The following is a 19,633-nucleotide window of genomic DNA, read 5'->3' as shown; positions in this document are numbered from 1 at the left end:
AATTAATGGAGATCAGGGCTATTCTGACGTGAAGAACAGAGAAATAAATACACAAACACATTTTCACATTAATTTTATTAGTATGGATTAATTGTTAATTTGTGAAAGTCCTCTTGCGACAAATTATTTACTTAAGACCAGATTGTTATGTACAACTCTTTCTTATGTTTCTACCACGGAATACTGGGATTGTTTTTACCTACTCAGTGAGTCTACACTAAAAATACTACTTGTTTATTGAAAAGCAATACATATATTGGAAAATATCGACGAATAAAACTTTACTAGGATAATATTGAATGTACAAGAGCACAAATAAAAACAAAATTGCACGTCCCTATGGGTTATGCCATAGGGAAATAAGAGTTTGTTCCGTTTTACTTGTTGTAAAAATAAGTAGAGTGCATAAACCATACCAAGGGAATTAAATATTATCAGATTTATGTGAGCTATTAATAATACTAACGAACATTGTAAGGATAATATAATTCATTAAATACATTTATATTATGAATAAAACAAACATTTTTATATACGAACATTCGTTCGCCATGAACGAAATAATGTTTTTCATACATTCTGTCAGAAAAGTATCGGGAATGGATTATTTATTTATGGTTCCAAATTCAAATTTTTGTTTTTTTTTGTTGTTGTTAGATTGGCACAACTGTTTTCCATTTTGGCGCGGAGTTTGAGTTGCATCTGTTGTTTACATTAAATACAGTGCTATTTTTAGTTATATCATATCTAGTGTGTATTGCTAATTTCATAATGGATAAAAACATCGAACAAAGAGTTTGTCTTAAATTTTGCATTGCCAATGGAATATCGTGTTCGGAGTCACTGCAAATGTTACAGAAGGCTTACGGTGAATCGACTTTATCAAAAACTCGTGCTTATGAGTGGTACAAAGCGTTCAAAAGCGGTCGAGATGTGATGGAAGATTTGCCTCGCTCTGGTAGGCCATCAACGTCTGCAACTGAAGTTAACATCGCAAAAGTGAAGGAAATAGTGACTGAAAATCCTCATTCAACTTTGAGAGAGATAGCCACCGAACTTTCTGTATCTCACGAGTCGATCCGTACCATTTTAACTAATAATTTGGGTATGAAACATGTTGCCGCTCGGCTAGTCCCAAAAGACCTGAATTTTTTTCAAAAACTCAATCGCATGAGAATCGCTGAGGACATGCTAGAACGAGTCAATTCCGACCCAACATTCATGAAACGCATTGTTACTGGTGACGAGACGTGGGTTTACGAGTTTGACATGCAAACTAGTCAACAAGCTTCGGAATGGCGCCTTCCAACTGAACCGAAACCGAAAAAACCACGCCAAAGTCGTTCAAAAGTCATAGTCATGTTGACTGCTTTCTTTGACTATCGCGGTGTTGTGCACGCGGAATTCTTGCCGGAAGGTCAAACGGTAAATAAGGAATATTATTTGAGTGTTATGCGGCGTTTAAGAGAGCAAATCCGACGAAAAAGGCCAGATTTGTGGAAAGAAAATTCTTGGATTTTGCACCATGATAATGCACCTTCGCACAAGGCCATTATTGTGAACGAATTTTTAACCAAACACTCAACAAATACCATCGAGCAACCACCATATTCACCAGATATGGCTCCAGCCGACTTTTTTCTTTTTCCTAAACTCAAATTACCACTTCGTGGCACCCGTTTTCAATCGGTAGAAGACATAAAAGAGAATTCGCGGCGAGAACTGACCTCAATTCCGGAAACAGCGTTTAAAAAATGTTTTGATGATTGGATTATTCGTTGGCGTAAGTGTATCGTTTCTAAAGGAGCATATTTTGAAGGTGATAAAATAAATTTGGATGAATAACAAACAGTTTGTGTATTATTGATCTTTTCCTGCTACTTTCTTGACAGAGTAGTAAGTCTGGAGATTTCGTTACATACTTACTGGGAAAAGACTTCGATCAATCACGTTTCAGAGTACCTATGCATAATTGTACTTATCCTAATACATATTAACACAATTATAACACAAGTTAGAAGATGATACACAATACTTAATTCCGTGGTACGGAGCCATATTTCTTTTTATAGTAGCGAAGACATTGTGTCAAAGTGGTGTGGTCCCTTGAGAGTGGATGGAAGGAAATTGTTAGAACAACTAGACGCTTATATTATTTTAATATTTATGTCTTTTGGCAACACCAAGTACGAATATGTTTCGAAGTACGCTGAATATCCATGGATATAACCAATAAATGGTAAAACCTTGCCAGTGCCAATTTTATATTGAATAGTTAACCGAAAGCGTGATAAAATGTTTAAATAACATACCTATTCTACGGAGTGGAATGAAATTCTGGCTAGCGTGGTTTGCTTCACGAACACAAATTATATTTTCAGTTCTGCTATAAAATTCAAGATATTATTGCTTTTTATACAATAGTATTGTATGAATCATTTGTACAAATTGGAAATCAGACGTATTTCCTTTATATTATGTTCACTTGGTATAGTGTAGTTTTCAAAATGTACTTGGATAAATGATGTTAGATTACTTACATTTATTTTATCGTGGATCGAATAATATACACGACCCGTAAACAAAAAATAGAGAAATGATTATACTCATTTGTGGTCGGTATCTCAAAATTTAACTAAATCTTTAATTTGGTAAATTTTTAAAATTAACATTTTTTTCTCGCGTCTCTGCCCCTCAATATCTTTAATTTAGGGATTATTATCAGGTAGATTGAAGAGGTCATACTACACTTAAATCACCAATGAAAACACTTTTATATTTGTAAGCGAGATTTCAAGACGAAGTTTGGTCGCGACGAGGGTGTCAACTAAAAGTTTGAAGCCTCGGACACCCTTAATTGATAACCTCCTGCCTCCCTTCACACCCAACTTATGAAGTTTCGGTATGAATAATTGAAACAGTGATTGAGTATCGGCATTAATTCTATTACAGTGACAAGAGTGTCATGAATCGCACAACACATAAGTATAAATTCTATTCTACAATTACGTATAACTTTAAAAGAAGATAAATCCTATTGAAATAAAATTTAAGTTTTATTTAAAGATATTTATTATTTGTGTCTTTTAGCTTTCTCCGGGCATCGCTTACAAGACGTCATTAAAAAAAAATACCATTTATAAGGACAAATTTACGTGAATACTCGTAAGTCAACCAGCTAGGTTTTTGGTATTGTTCTTGACCTAATTAAAGGTAACTAGAATACAAATTAAAATCTAGAAATGCAATATTTAAAGATTGAATAAATAAAATATGTTTCATAAACTAGGCCCCCAAACCGTGCAAAACATTTTCCAATCGAATAATCACATTGGCTTATTGTTATCTACGCTTACTGCCAATATTGACAACAACCAATGCATGAACAACAGCATACATTAATGCAATCCACATATTGCACGTTTCGTTACGGGATTCTGTCTAATTTGTATAATTATTTGATAACATTATGATAATTACGACAATGCCTAGGTCTGATTAACACAATGAGTTCATTCTTGTTGGGGCTATTGATTTGTCCCATTGCTTTAAAGACTAGATATGTTTTATGGAAATTCTAGGCTGGCAAAAAGGTCTATGTGCCATTGAACAAAATGAAGAAAATGAACAGTGGAATTATAATTAAGTAAATGTCAAAGATAAACTAAATTATGTGAGAGCAACATTAAAAAAACATTTACTCATAAAATTCGAAATATTTTATTTCGATTCTTATGATAAACTAGATTATGATATGAGACAAAAAAAATTAATTTATGTCATTGATTTTCTTGTTACAATAAATATCAGTATTTTTACCAGGGTTTAATCAATTGTCCTATTGGGAGTATATATTAAGGAATAACGTGGGGATTTGGCAGCAAAATAGGATATCGCTGCTGCATGCGATCTCACTGATTAATGAGAAAACATCGCAATCAAATCAACTTGAATCCAGCGATCCCATTGTGTGTAAACAGACAGAATGACTAATGAACACATATTTATACATACAGTCACTTACAGATAAACTTGACCGCCATATGGTTCTTGTATGACAGGGCGTAACGTTTCTCTGCCGTTGACTGTACACATTTTGCTATACACACACCTCCACTGCAGTAGTATTTTTCATTTTTAGCAAGCTTTTGTAGTTGGATTTAAGTAGAATAGAGCATATCTCTTCATTTTTGCTGTTTGACGTAAGACCGTCTTGAGATGTTTTTACAAATGCAGAAGTTTTAAGTGCCTTTTCCTTCAGTCATCTTTCCGAAGAAGGATTAACGGACATCTTACGTACTTTAACTCTCTCTCTCTCATCTTTGCATGTCCATTTATATTACAATAAGTTTTCGTCCATCTTGTTTTTTATATTTGTACACTCAAAGGCGAAGCAACAATTTTCCGAATCCCCCGTGGGAACGGCAGTTCACTGTAATTTACGTTTTACGCGAGTGTACTCTAGAAAAATAATAATCAGTCACGAATATTATAATACTGAACAATAAAATAAAAGTAAGAAATAAAGCAATGCAAGTCTAGCTACGCTCTGTCGCTGCCAAGGGCCAGTGATACATCTTCATTTTGTTTGTTACGCAAATAAAAGTTCAAGATTCAGCCAATTCCAGACTAAACTCATTTTAGTTTCAGTAAACATTTTACGCTTCTTCATTTTGGAGAATTATGATGAAATATTTCGAGACGTATGTGTCAAGATATATAGCGAAGTCGAGTTTTGAGTTATAACTAAGTACCATGTTTGTATTTTTATGTAGGTATTTATACGTAGTCTTATATTTTTGACAATTCTGCGAATATTACACATAAAAAGAATTATTATTTTACAAACTAGCTTTGCTCATTACGAAGTGAAATCACACTGTCTAATTTTTTTCTTCCCTGTAGGTATTCCTAGAAAACGCCTCCCAGTGAGGAACTAAAACAAGAAAAAAATAAGGATTATTAAAAAAGTTGCCAATTTTAAATCATTGTCGAATAATGAATGAATATATTTTATAACAAAAACTGTTCATTTGTTTTCCTATAGCAAATAAAGAAACAATTTAAGTAATTTTATAACTAAGTCAATGTAAATTCTTCTAACAAAACTTATGCTAATTCGAATTTGTCACAAGTTTCCTTCGTCAATTTATGCGGCCCGCTGGGATTTTTATTGGAATGAAGGGGACTTCCAGGATTTCACGTTGTCTAGATTGCGAACGAAGAATATTGCACAGAAAGAGTACGGAAAATTATTTATCAGGGAAAAATAACAATTCAAGATCTGAGAATACAGTCTGAGGTTAATAGTCGGTAATATACTCGTAGTAAAAGATAAGAAGAAAATTAAGATAGTGGAAATCGCCAATAAAAAGTATATGTTAGCGATAGATGACATATACATAACTTTTTTTGTTGAATATTAAGCCTTTTAATAAAATGCACCATCAAATTATTCGCTGCTTTGTTGCAACATGACATCTAAATGGTGGCTTTTGTACACACGATCAGAATAAAATAAAATTGTATGGAGTTGCCCGCAGCTGTCGGTGTCGTTGTGTTGTGTTTTTGTACAGTCAGCAAAACCGTTTGTATGATTCCAAGGCGAGTCGCTTAAAAATTAAGTGACTAAAAGAACATTTAAAATTAACTTAAATAATATTAGTCAGTAACTTAACTAACCAGTTTAGTTTAGTACCAACTTTCTATCAGCCTGAAAATTGTGAAACTAATTCAGTTTACATACCTATAATTCCAATAGTGCTATAATGCTATAATAATATATGATAACAAAGTTACTTAAAGTAATTTAAGTCTCCATAATATTAAACCTAGTCAGTTAATTTATCATAATTTTTAATCAAACATTAGCACTGCTCTGTCAATAGTAATTTAACATCACTCCCAGTCAATCCATTGTCAATATCAAATGTAAATTTAAAATTAACTTTTTTATGTGAAGAGTACATTTCAGTTTTAAAATTTAAGATAAATTCTATGGAAGCGGGTGAAGCAAACAGACAATACCAGTGTGTTATCGTATTTGGTAACCCATTCACCCTCGGGAAAGGATGGTTCGAAGGTTCCGCGCATTCACAACCTACGTGTGTATTTACAATGGCGTTTAAGTATTTTTAGAACAGCTGTACATACACTGAAATATGTTCGGGTTCGTGATATTTTAGATGGGTTCCTCTTTTTAGAATTATTGTATGTACCTATTTCATTTTTAATTGTAATTTAGTTGTAAGCATCCTGTCACTCATAAATACTCTTATCAGTTGTCTATCAGCCTATCATCTGAAAGTCTTGAAAGACTGACAGTCTGTCTACCCCGCCAGAGACATAGACGTGTTTATATGAATGTATGAATGTAATTTTCATATTTTGGTGAAAGCTCCTACGGCGAGAAAATCAAAAAATCTTTACAAAGTAAGTATCTTTATAGTTGGGATATTGGAACTTACGGACCTACTTTACAGAAACCCAAGGAAAAAAAGTCTTTGGTCAGGACTAGGCCAGCTTCTTATATGCGTACATCCCTGGCAAAAGATTACCCAGAAAAAGGTAATTAGTCCCACAGGCTCAGCAATTTTTAACAAAATAATATGGATAATTTTGCACAATAGGGATTCATAAAAAATACATAAAATACTACCCACTTACATATACAACCTACGCACATAAGAAGCCCTACTGTGAAATATTCAGTCGGGATTGGCTGATATATGAGAATATTGTTCGTTTCTGTCTGCCTCCATATTTGTATTGAGTTCGTGCCCTGTGCGCCGATAGGATCCCGGCTCGAGGCGCCCTTTAGGTCGCGTTCTCGCACTATATCGTTTCGGTCAAATTATGCTGGAACAATTGTCTCTGGCTGTTCCCATTATATCTATTGCACGAAAAGTCATGAATTGACGTACAGTCTTATATGAATATGGTGAACTAATATTTTAATTCACAAAATAAGAAAAATCCGGTCATTTTATGGATGACGGATTTGGGGGACCATTCGGCGAGGATATAGCTTGGCTACGCGTGACTTGATGTGTATGGTGCCCTGTTGGAGAGGATATGCTCTAGCAGCGCTTTTCTATCAATTTGGTGCGTATTATCGGAAGGTTGGTAGAGTCACGGATGGAAGGAAGTCCTATATGTGAATACGTCTATTTAAATATACAAGCGACGGGGTTCCAAGCTGTACGACCATCTGTCGCCGCGAGATAATGGGAATGGAGCCCTAGGGACTAGTAGGAATTAGGATATGCTGCTTTGTAAAAACTAAGGAATGTTTATTTCTTTTATGATTATTGACTAACAAATTCGATATTTTAGGAGACGTTAACAACTTAATTGGTCTTTGATTTTCAAAAAACCTCCATCTGAATAAATCTTAATTTATATTTCCTAGGGGCCAAACAAGTTTATGCCGATTGAAACTCAACAAATGCTAATTTGAAGTTTAATTGAAATGTACTAATGTTCTAGTGTATTGCAAAAAATTTTAAGAAATTAATTCCTATTTGAATAAAACACATTATTCCTCAAAGCTAACTTTAGTTAAGGATTCTCATTTGCCGTCAAAAGTAACAGCACCGATCATCAATTTTATCTCCAATTGTATGTCTAAGAATTTCCATAAATATTTAAAGCATTTGTCTTTCTCGCAACAATTTTTGTCATGTTCCAAGATCGTCCGGTCTCCGGCCACTACAGTTTCCAATTTGTTTGCGTTTGTCTCGCCATATTTCTTTAAAATGTACAACATTCAAGCCACTATATCCTGGGGACGTTCTTTATTCTTTAGTTGTCATGGATCGCGGACTACATTATTATTCGCGACTCTCGTTTCACATTGCTTTGTTTAAATAAACAAGTAGAAGGATTGTAGACTAGCTTTACGAATAAATTTCAATTTTATATCTGGCTTTGATAATCAATGTTTTATTGTTTCGGTTCTATATTATTATCTATGATGAAGTTCAAGAGTGATATTGTGAGCAATTAACTACACTAAGAAGAAACTTGTTTAATACACAAGTTTAGATTTTAGATGGGGTAAATAATAATGTTTAAACTGATAAAAACATTTAACTAATATAAGTAAAAAAAATGTATGTAGATAAATATATAAAGATATATGATTGTCTTTCATGAGTGTCTTTCATATAAGCATTTTTTAAGACGCCATCTCAAATCGTTATCGTCAAAAGAAATCAAATGAAAACCTTGTTACAATTCAGTTCTTGAAATGTCATATATTTCAAGAACTGATTTCGTTTTAAAATGTATTTGAACGAATTTCGAGATTGGCTAATCTTAAATCCGAGGCCGGTCATGATTACCCCGTATTTCAGCGGCGCCCATAGACAGAAGTTTGCCCATAAATATAACAGACGAGGATGGGGTACCAATTACAAGATCTTCATTTGTTTTATTTATGTTACGTTTGGTTATGTTACGATCATGGAAGAAGTTCTACGGTTTATACTGGTATATACGTGTACAGTCAGCGGTAGATAAACTTACTCCTTTATAAACAAAACAAAGGGTGAACCCCTTTGTTTCTCCGCCACTCTCTCTCTTTCTCTCTCATCTTTGCGTGCTCTACCCTAAATTATTTTCTTCTTTTATGATAAGGTACGCCATTCAGCTGGTCATGCCATTTCAGTCTTTTTGCCCGTGAAGGATAAATACGTGATATCTGTATGTGTATGTATATTTTCCGTATTTGCCATGCATGACACAGGGTTAAATAAATTAAATCGGAGTGGCCAGCCAAATCCACCCGCTCGTCACGCTGATCCCTTGCTAACTGAAAATGATCCGACGGTATCTCTGGATATTGGGAAATGAGTTTGCAAGGCCTGATATATCAGTAGTTGGTAACATTTTGTCAAAATTTATTGGATAGTCAGAATCTCCTTTTAAACCTTTTTTTATGTGAATTAGTGAGATTATCATCTTAAATTTAAAATATGTTAATACAATGCTGAATGGTTAAAACAAATACGAAAAGAAAATAAAACTTAAGACAAATCTTTAATCGAGTGAATATTTACTTACAATAACTAGCGACCCACCCTGGCTTAGCACGGGTAGCTTTACTTTCCGAGATTAAAGCATACATACATACAGGGAAAATAAGACTTTAAAATATTTAGTAACAGTGATAATAATGTTACTGCTACGACATGTCTACGAAATCTCGTAGCATCGTAGAACTCGTAGCATATGTTGTATAATTTTCCCACATTAATAATAATAATCTGGTATATTTAAAAAAATATACCAGGTCTGAAGTCAACAAATAAAAAATAAATTTAATAAAAAATAGGACCTATCTACCATTATGACACAATTTAAATTAGATTTTGTTAGAGCACAGGTGTCCGCTGCACTCGGGATGCAGCCGGCGTTGAAAGTTCTAGAGTGGGGATGGGAGGAGGGGAGGGGTGTTAGTGGGAGGGGGGAGGTTATCAATTACTTGCTCCTGTCGGCTACCATCCCCTGGAATGGATGCCCTCTGCGCTTTGCTCCCGAACCAACCGATACGTATCGTTTGTCACGTTAGGAGTTTCGATTCACGAATGATTTGCATCTAGAATGACCTTTAATATAATCCATTGGGAGAGCTATATGTAACATGTCATATTTTCTTGTACCGACATTGGAGTTGAAATCTGTAGGCTAGGCATATTTAGTTGAGTTCTAAAACGGTAAATTACCATGAAATTGAACTAGCTAAATATTAATACAAGTAATAACATACGAACGTTTATAAAAGATTTTTAGGTAGATTTACAAAAAACAAATTTTGAGCAATGTATTCCGATGACTAAAAATCAATTCGTTAGGTTTGATTTCATCAAAGGACGAGTGACAAGGATGGATAACGTTCTGTAATTTAATACGTAGGTACTCGTTGTTCACTTTGTTACCCTGACAGAGTAATTCCAATGACAAAGCAGTATCAACCCGTCGTTACCTGAGTGGGTGGGCGGACACCGCGGAGGCCCGATTTAAAGGTTCTTTTGCAAAATAGGGACATGGGCTCGATTTTCAAAATGGGTGATTTAATATAATCTGGATGAGTGATACTGACAAAATTTTATACATCAGTTATTAGGTGACTTAATTTTGGCGTGACGAGAGATTTTAGCTATAAACATATTTTTTTACCCTTACCGGGTAGCCTGAGATAGTAATCACAAGACGAAGACTATAAAGTTAAGTTAGCTTAATGAAGGAATTAAGATTCAGAGATTGTTACCAGTAGCCGAATGACGAATGCCAGTTTATGAACTGATTAACTTATACAATCTGCGCGGGAAGGGAAACAGCTGTCACACATTATATTTTTTTCCTCGCTACCAGACCATCAAGAAAGCATATAAATTAGTTATTTATTTGGTGTACCATTGTATGCTTCATTGATACGTATGTATCTATAATCATTATTATATGTATGTATATATAATTACGTCTATATCCCTTGCTTAAACAGAGCCAGTCTTAAAAAGTTCAGCTGTTGTTTGGCTTAATGATAGAATTGAGATTCAATTAGTGACAGGTTGCTAGCCCATCGCCTAAAAGATGAATCCCATTTTTACAAGCCTCTCCCTTAGTCGACTTTTACGACACCCATCGGATAGAGTGGAGTAGCCCTCTTCTTCTTTCATATTATACAATCTAATACATATGTATGTTAATATAATTGCTAAATGTTAAAACCATTGAAAATTTAAATTAAATGATTCAATCGGCGAACTGAATTTATATATGGATCGATACAACTTTTAACCTCAACAAGATTTTGGTAAAGTACTCGTATTCTCTCTCGTGGATATTTCCAATACAAATCTGTGCAATAGCTTCAACAGACGTGATAGATATGTCAACCACATTTGTCTTAATCTATGAATTATTTAGGTATTTTAGATAAAGTTAGGGAAAAAAGCCTTGGACTTGAGATGACCTGTTACCCCGGCGACGTAGAAAGATAAATTATACTTTTTAAACGTGAAATGTAAGGTTATTTGGGAAATGGGGCTGATCCTACATGTATAGGTCGTTGACTCTTTGGTCTTAAAAAAATATAATATAATATTCTTTCGATTTTTATACATAGGTCAAAAAGCTTATTTTTCTTTAAATTAAATACATAAGTATTACCTGTATGAAATAAAGTTTTAAAAAAAATTTAAATGATTTACAGACGTCATAATTTTCTGTATAAAATAGGAACGAAAAAATATTCTAATAGAATTGTACATCGTGTGTCGTGTCTATACATATAATAAATCTGTAGAAGGGTCAATTCTGTATATTAAAAATATTGAAAAAATAAATAGCAGGGGGTGTTACTGGATCGATACCAAACCCAAATATGTGATTAAAAAAATTTTTGTCTCTCTATCTGTCTGTATGTTCAGATCACGTGAAAACTAACGGTTCGATTTCGATGAAACTTGGTATAAATATACCTTATTATCTTGAGATCTTGAAATGAGATACTTTTTATCGTGGAAAAATACGTAGAAAAAAATCAAAATTTTTCAGCTTAAGCGATCTTCTCTTACTAAAACATCGAAAAATGCAAGTTCAAAACATAAAAGTAGGTGTAATTCAAGTCATTACTATCTGCGCAACAAAGGCCAAATCTCGAGGGTCATCGCGGAAAGACGCCCTCGAGCAAGTTCAGCTGTTATCGCGACCAGTTTAACTGGAGCACCCTACGACGTGCCTCGGACTACAGCCAACTTGTCTTACTTCACTTACATCACTATTTATTTTTCTGTTTGTAAAATAGATTTTTTTTGAGGTAAGATCATGCATGTACAAATTTTTTAGGAGCAGAATATACACAACCCGGATAAGTTCAGCTCTCATCGCACACTTCAAAGAGCATTGAACTACAGCCACTTGTGACACTTTTTTTAGATTTACGATATTTTTTATGTTTCAGCCATAAATGTTTGTATTGACAGCAGCTGTAGCGACAATCCATTTACTCTCAATAGGCACCTCTGCATGCAACCAATGCGGATCTGTTGAACGCTTCAGTGCATCGCAATCGGAAACGGGCTTAATACATGTAGTTACAGAACAGTAACATGAGCAACAATATGAAACTATACCATTATAATCAACAACTGGAGTAATCAATACATTTAAAGATATTAAAAAAAAGGAAAAAATGTATTTGTTTTGTATCTCTGACAAATCTTCGGAATTACTAGACGGAGTTTTATCAAACTCATTTAGTTTATGTCTCGTATACTAATTGTACTAATAATACTTTAATGTATATCTGGAAAGCCTGATAAAGAAGCTATATAATAAGAATTATGGAAATAGTGTTTAGTAAAAGCTGTCATGAAATATCAATCGAATCAAATACACTTACTATAACAATACGGCTCGTGCGACAAAATATAAGATAAACCTTAAGATCTGAAATACAGGCATGTCATAAGTTTAATATATCAGTAAGATTTCTTCTAACTTTCCTTTCTTTAATTCTTCTTTCTACATCGGTTTTCTGAAATAAGTATAATAATTAATTTAACTTTATTACATTTTTAATTAATGGAAGATGCTCATTGTTAAAAGCTCTTTAGAAAAAAGAAACGAGAAAAATGGAAGCAATAATATGAAAGGAATACTGAAATTTAAAAACATGAATATTTATTAGTTTTCCTCAACCGTAAATTATGAAGAAAGCGCCTGGTCACGTTAATTTACAGTAAAAAATATTGAACATTTTCTTCCAATGTAGGTTTTTATATCATATTTTTAGGTCAAAATTACAATACTAAATGTTTTATAAGCACTGCATAGAGAGTATTTCCTTTGAATTTTAACTAATTTAAGTATGTACTTACCTATTATGTAAATCTTTTACTTTACACTTAGACTTCCTACGCAATTGGGATCGTGAAATAGATTGAATGTTTTCCAAGTGAAAAATATCAATTCTTGTAGAGTGATTCATTACTCAAAGAATTATTTATTAGTGTCCCAGTTAAGGTGGGTTTACTGCAGGCGGCGATAATGCGGCGTCCTGGTTCGGGATTCATCCCGAGTCCGGGATTGCGACCCGACGACGGGTTTCGCCACTCCCTAATTTGCTGTAATGGGCTGAGAAATTGGACATTAAATATTGTTTAGTTACATGGCAAGTAATTGCCAATTCAGAGAAAGAAAACCCTTTTTACAAGTAGCCCAGGATAAAGGTTCCGTAATTTGCAATATTACAAAAGAAATCAGTATTTACAAACCTTTGTCGCGTCCTGCGGAGAATATAGGAAGTAAATAAAGGACGCATTATCAAAAATCCTCATTAACGATAGATATCTAAATTATCTCTTTAGAACGAAATTAAATTTAGTATTGATGTCAGTTTAAAAAAAATGTAAAAAGGTATTTGATAGATGTTATATTTGTATCTTCTTATATCTTCTTCTAACTGATATAAATCTTGATTATATCCTCACCTATCTGAAAAGGAGCCCGAAATGCGCCTTTAGACCCTGATACCCTGTATGGGTAACTCAGATTTTTACTCGAAGCTAGTTCCGTCTGACTTCCGCAAGCTTTATATTATCTTATCATAACACTTACAATAAAAAAAAACATGTTACATACCTATGTCGAAAAAAGGTTAAACTTGTAAAATTTTCGTTCAATTGTTCAGTATAAATCGAATCCACTAAGCATGCACAAATTGGTTTACTGAATACGCTGCTAACATTGTAAGTCGATTGGACCCTTGTTTTGGACTTGTTGCCGCCCAGTTACGAGTTAAATCGCTTTTTGTGGCATTGACTTGTACTGTATTGTTCGTTTATGAGATTTGAGATAACTTTATTTGAAATTGTTGGTACCTAATAGTTAACGTTTACGTACGATAATGCGTTCAAAGTTTTAAGGTTTTTAAAATGTATGTAATGATGTTGATTTTTTTACGTTTTCAGATAAAAACCTTGACACATACTTACACAAATCTATAACCTACTATATAGAACATCTACTGATAACGAGCAATAGTCACAAGACTTAAAGCCAACGTTTAGTAAGCTGGATGGCTAAGTGATAGAATTGAGATTCAGATAGTTATAGGTTGTATTCTAGCAAGTCTATCATTAATTATTAATACAGTCACAAAGTTTCACGAATATAAGTCTAACAGTAACTGACAAAATTATCTTCAGTGATCATTTAGTTTTACGAAGTATGGAAGTTCAGCTTATTCTTATAAAGGTTATACGACGAATGAGGACAATGACATTTAGAAGGCTTTAAACCTGCTATTTTTCACCTGTAAGTAAATGTTAGACGGAAATCTGAAAGACATGAATTAGGTCCCATTAATAATAGATTACGTGGTGATAATAGCCAGTTAGGTAGCTATTACTCAAGTCAGACTCACTCCCCGTGAGCCCACCGGTGGGTGAAGCTGGTGGGTGAACGGGTCGCTGCGGGATCAAACCAAACATTTAAAAACAAAAGCACATATAAATAAAAGTGCTACATATAAAATTTTTCGGTTAAAATGTTCCGTCGGATATACCAAACTGTAGCTGGGTTTTTATTGTAGTTGTATAGTTCTTAAAAATTTGCCAATACATGACACGAGTAAGGAACTTTGAAGTTTTCGTCTGGTCTATATTATCTTGCTTACTTTTACATACATATATCACGCCTATATCTCTTACGGGATAGACACAGCCGACAGTCTTGAAAAGATTGAAAGGCCACGTTCAGCTGTATGGTTTAATGATGGAGTTGAAATTTAAATAGTGACAGGTTGCTAGCCCATCGCCTACTAAAAGATTCTTAAGTTTTATGAGTTACTTACTTAATTTTCAATTAAGTACTTTTATTTTATAAAAATAATAATGATTCTTGTTTAATGTAAATGCATTGAAATAGGTAATGTTTTACCATGGTAAAACAACAAGGAAATCAATTAAGGCAATTAAGTATACCAAAACAAAACAAAAAAATTTAATAATATTCACATAAAACCGCGAAACTCAACATATTGTGATGACACATGAGCACACATTACTCGAAACAAAACAACTCTTCAAACGAGAAAAAATAAGCCTAACGATACTTAATGTAGAATCAATGATTCAAATAGTGTCCTTTGTGTAATTATATCTTTATACAGGTCATAAATACTGTATACAAACAACCACGATCCCCGGATATCCAGGTAACTAAACCTCACACCCCAGTTTGCTGGGATTATGCTGTATCCCGGCCCTCGCATACAATATTCATTACCCGGACTCTAATGAGACAATGTATTCCAGGTTTGCACTCCGGACAAAGGACGAGGTGCGAAGTCTGGAGAGCGGCGTGCGTTTGCTTCGTAAACTGCAATTTCGCATTACTGTTGAGTATCTTATCAATCCAGGATCATTGTCCAAAAGCGCGCACCGGCTTCCTCTCCATAGAAGTAAGAATCCTAAGGCAGCCCGAAGAAGCCGTCTCGGTTACAGTACGAAATATTGTAACCGAGATTTACGTCAGTATATAACAGTACAGATGGACGGTATGATTTCAGGAATGATTAGTTTAGTTTATGTTAATAATATCCCATGGCTTGATATCAGTACATTTTTTGACCGTAACTCAAAGGTCAAAATATAAAATATGTTTTTTAAACAATCACAGAAAAGTACCTATAGCGTGGATCAAATTATGAAACCAATTAGTAAATACCAATAAGAATAACTAAAAGTGGTCTGTTGCTTTAGTTGATTACACAGAAGCCGGGGCGATACTCCGGTTATGTAATAAAAGATAATGTGCCAGATAAAGAGCAGTGCGGAGTTATTTTATTCAGGACCACGGAAATATAAGTGAGCTGAGAACCTTACCCCTGAACAAATACATTCTGTCAGAAAAGTATCGGGAATGGATTATTTATTTATGGTTCCAAATTCAAATTTTTGTTTTTTTTGTTGTTGTTAGATTGGCACAACTGTTTTCCATTTTGGCGCGGAGTTTGAGTTGCATCTGTTGTTTACATTCAATACAGTGCTATTTTTAGTTATATCATATCTAGTGTGTATTGCTAATTTCATAATGGATAAAAACATCGAACAAAGAGTTTGTCTTAAATTTTGCATTGCCAATGGAATATCGTGTTCGGAGTCACTGAAAATGTTACAGAAGGCTTACGGTGAATCGACTTTATCAAAAACTCGTGCTTATGAGTGGTACAAAGCGTTCAAAAGCGGTCGAGATGTGATGGAAGATTTGCCTCGCTCTGGTAGGCCATCAACGTCTGCAACTGAAGTTAACATCGCAAAAGTGAAGGAAATAGTGACTGAAAATCCTCATTCAACTTTGAGAGAGATAGCCACCGAACTTTCTGTATCTCACGAGTCGATCCGTACCATTTTAAATAATAATTTGGGTATGAAACATGTTGCCGCTCGGCTAGTCCCAAAAGACCTGAATTTTTTTCAAAAACTCAATCGCATGAGAGTCGCTGAGGACATGCTAGAACGAGTCAATTCCGACCCAACATTCATGAAACGCATTGTTACTGGTGACGAGACGTGGGTTTACGAGTTTGACATGCAAACTAGTCAACAAGCTTCGGAGTGGCGCCTTCCAACTGAACCGAAACCGAAAAAACCACGCCAAAGTCGTTCAAAAGTCAAAGTCATGTTGACTGTTTTCTTTGACTATCGCGGTGTTGTGCACTCGGAATTCTTGCCGGAAGGTCAAACGGTAAATAAGGAATATTATTTGAGTGTTATGCGGCGTTTAAGAGAGCAAATCCGACGAAAAAGGCCAGATTTGTGGAAAGAAAATTCTTGGATTTTGCACCATGATAATGCACCTTCGCACAAGGCCATCATTGTGAACGAATTTTTAACCAAACACTCAACAAATACCATCGAGCAACCACCATATTCACCAGATATGGCTCCAGCCGACTTTTTTCTTTTTCCTAAACTCAAATTACCACTTCGTGGCACCCGTTTTCAATCGGTAGAAGACATAAAAGAGAATTCGCGGCGAGAACTGACCTCAATTCCGGAAACAGCGTTTAAAAAATTTTTTGATGATTGGATTATTCGTTGGCGTAAGTGTATCGTTTCTAAAGGAGCATATTTTGAAGGTGATAAAATAAATTTGGATGAATAACAAACAGTTTGTGTATTATTGATCTTTTCCTGCTACTTTCTTGACAGAGTAGTATTTCAATTCAAGAAATGAATGACCGTTTTTCATTCGATTTCTACTGGTTTTTTTTTATTAACTAGAAACCCTTCAATTTCATACATTTTATTCGTCGCATAATTGTTCAGATTGATATATTGATTCATCTGCCAAAAAGTATAAAATAAGACCAATGAAAAAAAGACTGATGAAAAGCGAATAGTTATACATTCAAATAATACTGAAGTTAAAAGGAGATGGAGAGAAGTTAGAAGGGATATGAAAATTTTCAAGGGCAATTTTCTTTTTGCGAATTCCAGTTGTAGTACTTTATATCTATGTTAGGGAGCTAAGAGCAGCCATTGAGGATTTACCGGGAATGGCACACGGTGGCTATTCGGGTGGGCACTGCTATTGTCTTAGCAACTTTTGCTTTTATTATAACGATAACGAGACACTACTCGGGTTACTAATCTTTTGTAGTTATAGCGCTCGTTGAGATAATGGAAAGAGGACTGCTAAGCCACGTCTGAGAAGTCAGAGTATTATTAATCCTTATTAGGTATGAACTACCCATTTGATTTACGTTTATTCTAGCTTTCGCCTGCGGATTCACCCGCCTGAGTAGTATCCTATGTCCTTCTCCGTAATCCACATTACATGTCTTCAAGATTGTCACGGAGATCGGTTCAATGGTTTTGACGTGAAAGACGGACAAACAAACATTCATATTTATAATATAAGTATGAATATTATTAGAAATATGAAGTATTGTCAAATTGGATATTTAAATGAACAAGACTTTAAGTAAAATTAAATAATTTTCAATTTCTTAACCAAATCTCTTCTATATCTATGATTTAAAGTAAACTTTTGTTTGCTCCTAAAACTCACTTCATTACTTTATAAAAGCTTAACCGTTAAACAAACCATTTCGACAAACAAAACATTTCAAAATCATGTTAAAATCTTATTAATATAGGTTTAGCTAATCGGAGATGCAATACCAGAGACACGGAAAGATACATGTTAAACAATTCACGCCCATCTTTTTAGCCTCGTGTCAAAGCATGCCACATTAATAAAATTTTATGTAAATTTTTCACCTTAATGGCTATTAAATTAGGCACAACTGAATGCAGAGTTAATACAAAACAAAACACGCACAAGTGTATGGCTTTATAATGTTTTTTATAAACTCTGCAGCTATGATAAAAAATATGGATACTGAAACTGGAATTTACAAAAAGTAATGAAAATAATTTTGCACGCTTGTACTGTGGGCAAAAGCTTCTTTTTTATTACATCTATCATTCACATACTAATGTCATACAATTATTTCTAGTACTAAAGGTACTAATAACTTTCAAAATGCAAATTTTATAATTACTTTTCTAATAATTCAAAAGTGATTTGCTTTGAGTAAAATAATGGGTTACAATTATTTTAATAGCCCTATTTGATACTGGTGCGAAATGTTATCTGCAGAAGTTAGGTATACCTATTACCTACAGTTTTCTTCATCTAATACTTTCCTTTTCTCACCCATGTTCTTTTATTTATACTTATACAGATTTCTTTTTCTAGAAAACACATAAACATGTTTTTGCGAAACTCCTTTCGTTATTAGGTACGCACTGTTTTCTTCAAACCACATCTTTTCACGAAAAATCAGTATGTCTTTTTTTATTTATTTAAAACTCTTTTCATGGACAACTAATGAAATAAAGATTTTGGGAATTCGCATTAGAATAAAACTGGACAAAAGATAGTAGACATGCATGGTCACTAAAAAAATGTACGTAACGTAAAATATAACTTAACTTATTGATGAATTTAAAATTGACTATTCTTTTTATAAAAGTGCTTGCAGTATATTTTGTATTCTTATTCAGCCTGTCTCTGTTCATGACACGTGCAAATGAAACATTAATCGGTCTCAACGACCTTATATCTCTTTATAACATATATCACAAACTAGCTTTTGCCCGCGAATTCAATATACGTAAAATAAATTTAAGTTATATATCTAAAATAAAATCACCAATTTGTAAGGGAGACTTTCAACTAATTATGCTGCATTAAATTTTAATCTACATCATCCTGGCCTGGCATCCCCCGAGGTATTGAATTGTGTGAATCAACTTTTAACACGAAGCAGCTTGTTTGGACCTACGCATGCTTTGCATAGTTACACATTAAATTGCCTGAATTTACAGACTAACTCACACCATAAGAGCATCGAAGAAGCTCCTAATTTTAATAGCCTAAATAAAATACAGTTACAAATGTATCAACTATATGTCTTTTTGAGTCAACTTATAATTAACCTGAAAAGATTAAAAATTTAAATATCTACTTAAATATTTTTATGTACAGACAAACTCCAGTTTCAATTTAACTATACGTATAGATGAATTAGTGCCTGTCTCCGAGCAAT

General features: G+C 33.9%; 1 protein-coding gene across 1 annotated transcript; it reads left to right on the top strand.

Annotated features, from left to right (window-relative positions):
• Positions 1-619: 619 nt before the first annotated feature.
• Positions 620-17,226, top strand: LOC132904454 (protein GVQW3-like). Its single transcript, XM_060954955.1, has 3 exons — positions 620-1,302; positions 16,636-16,750; positions 17,135-17,226. Exons 1-3 carry the CDS (start codon positions 772-774, stop codon positions 17,176-17,178), a joined length of 690 nt encoding a protein of 229 aa, XP_060810938.1. The 5' UTR covers positions 620-771; the 3' UTR covers positions 17,179-17,226.
• Positions 17,227-19,633: the final 2,407 nt, after the last annotated feature.

Source organism: Amyelois transitella, chromosome 5 (genome assembly GCF_032362555.1).
Source record: "Amyelois transitella isolate CPQ chromosome 5, ilAmyTran1.1, whole genome shotgun sequence".
NCBI lineage: Eukaryota > Metazoa > Arthropoda > Insecta > Lepidoptera > Pyralidae > Amyelois > Amyelois transitella.
This window is presented reverse-complemented; position numbering and strand designations above follow the sequence as displayed.

Bases quoted from the DNA above. Each gene is read 5' to 3' on its own strand.
- LOC132904454 (XM_060954955.1), top strand. From the start codon at position 772: ATGGATAAAAACATCGAACAAAGAGTTTGTCTTAAATTTTGCATTGCC. The intron at 1,303-16,635 runs CTTCCAACTGAA...TCGGAGTGGCGC, and splicing joins AACAAGCTTCGGAATGGCGC to CTTCCAACTGAACCGAAACC. The intron at 16,751-17,134 runs GTCAAACGGTAA...GTATCGTTTCTA, and splicing joins CTCGGAATTCTTGCCGGAAG to AAGGAGCATATTTTGAAGGT.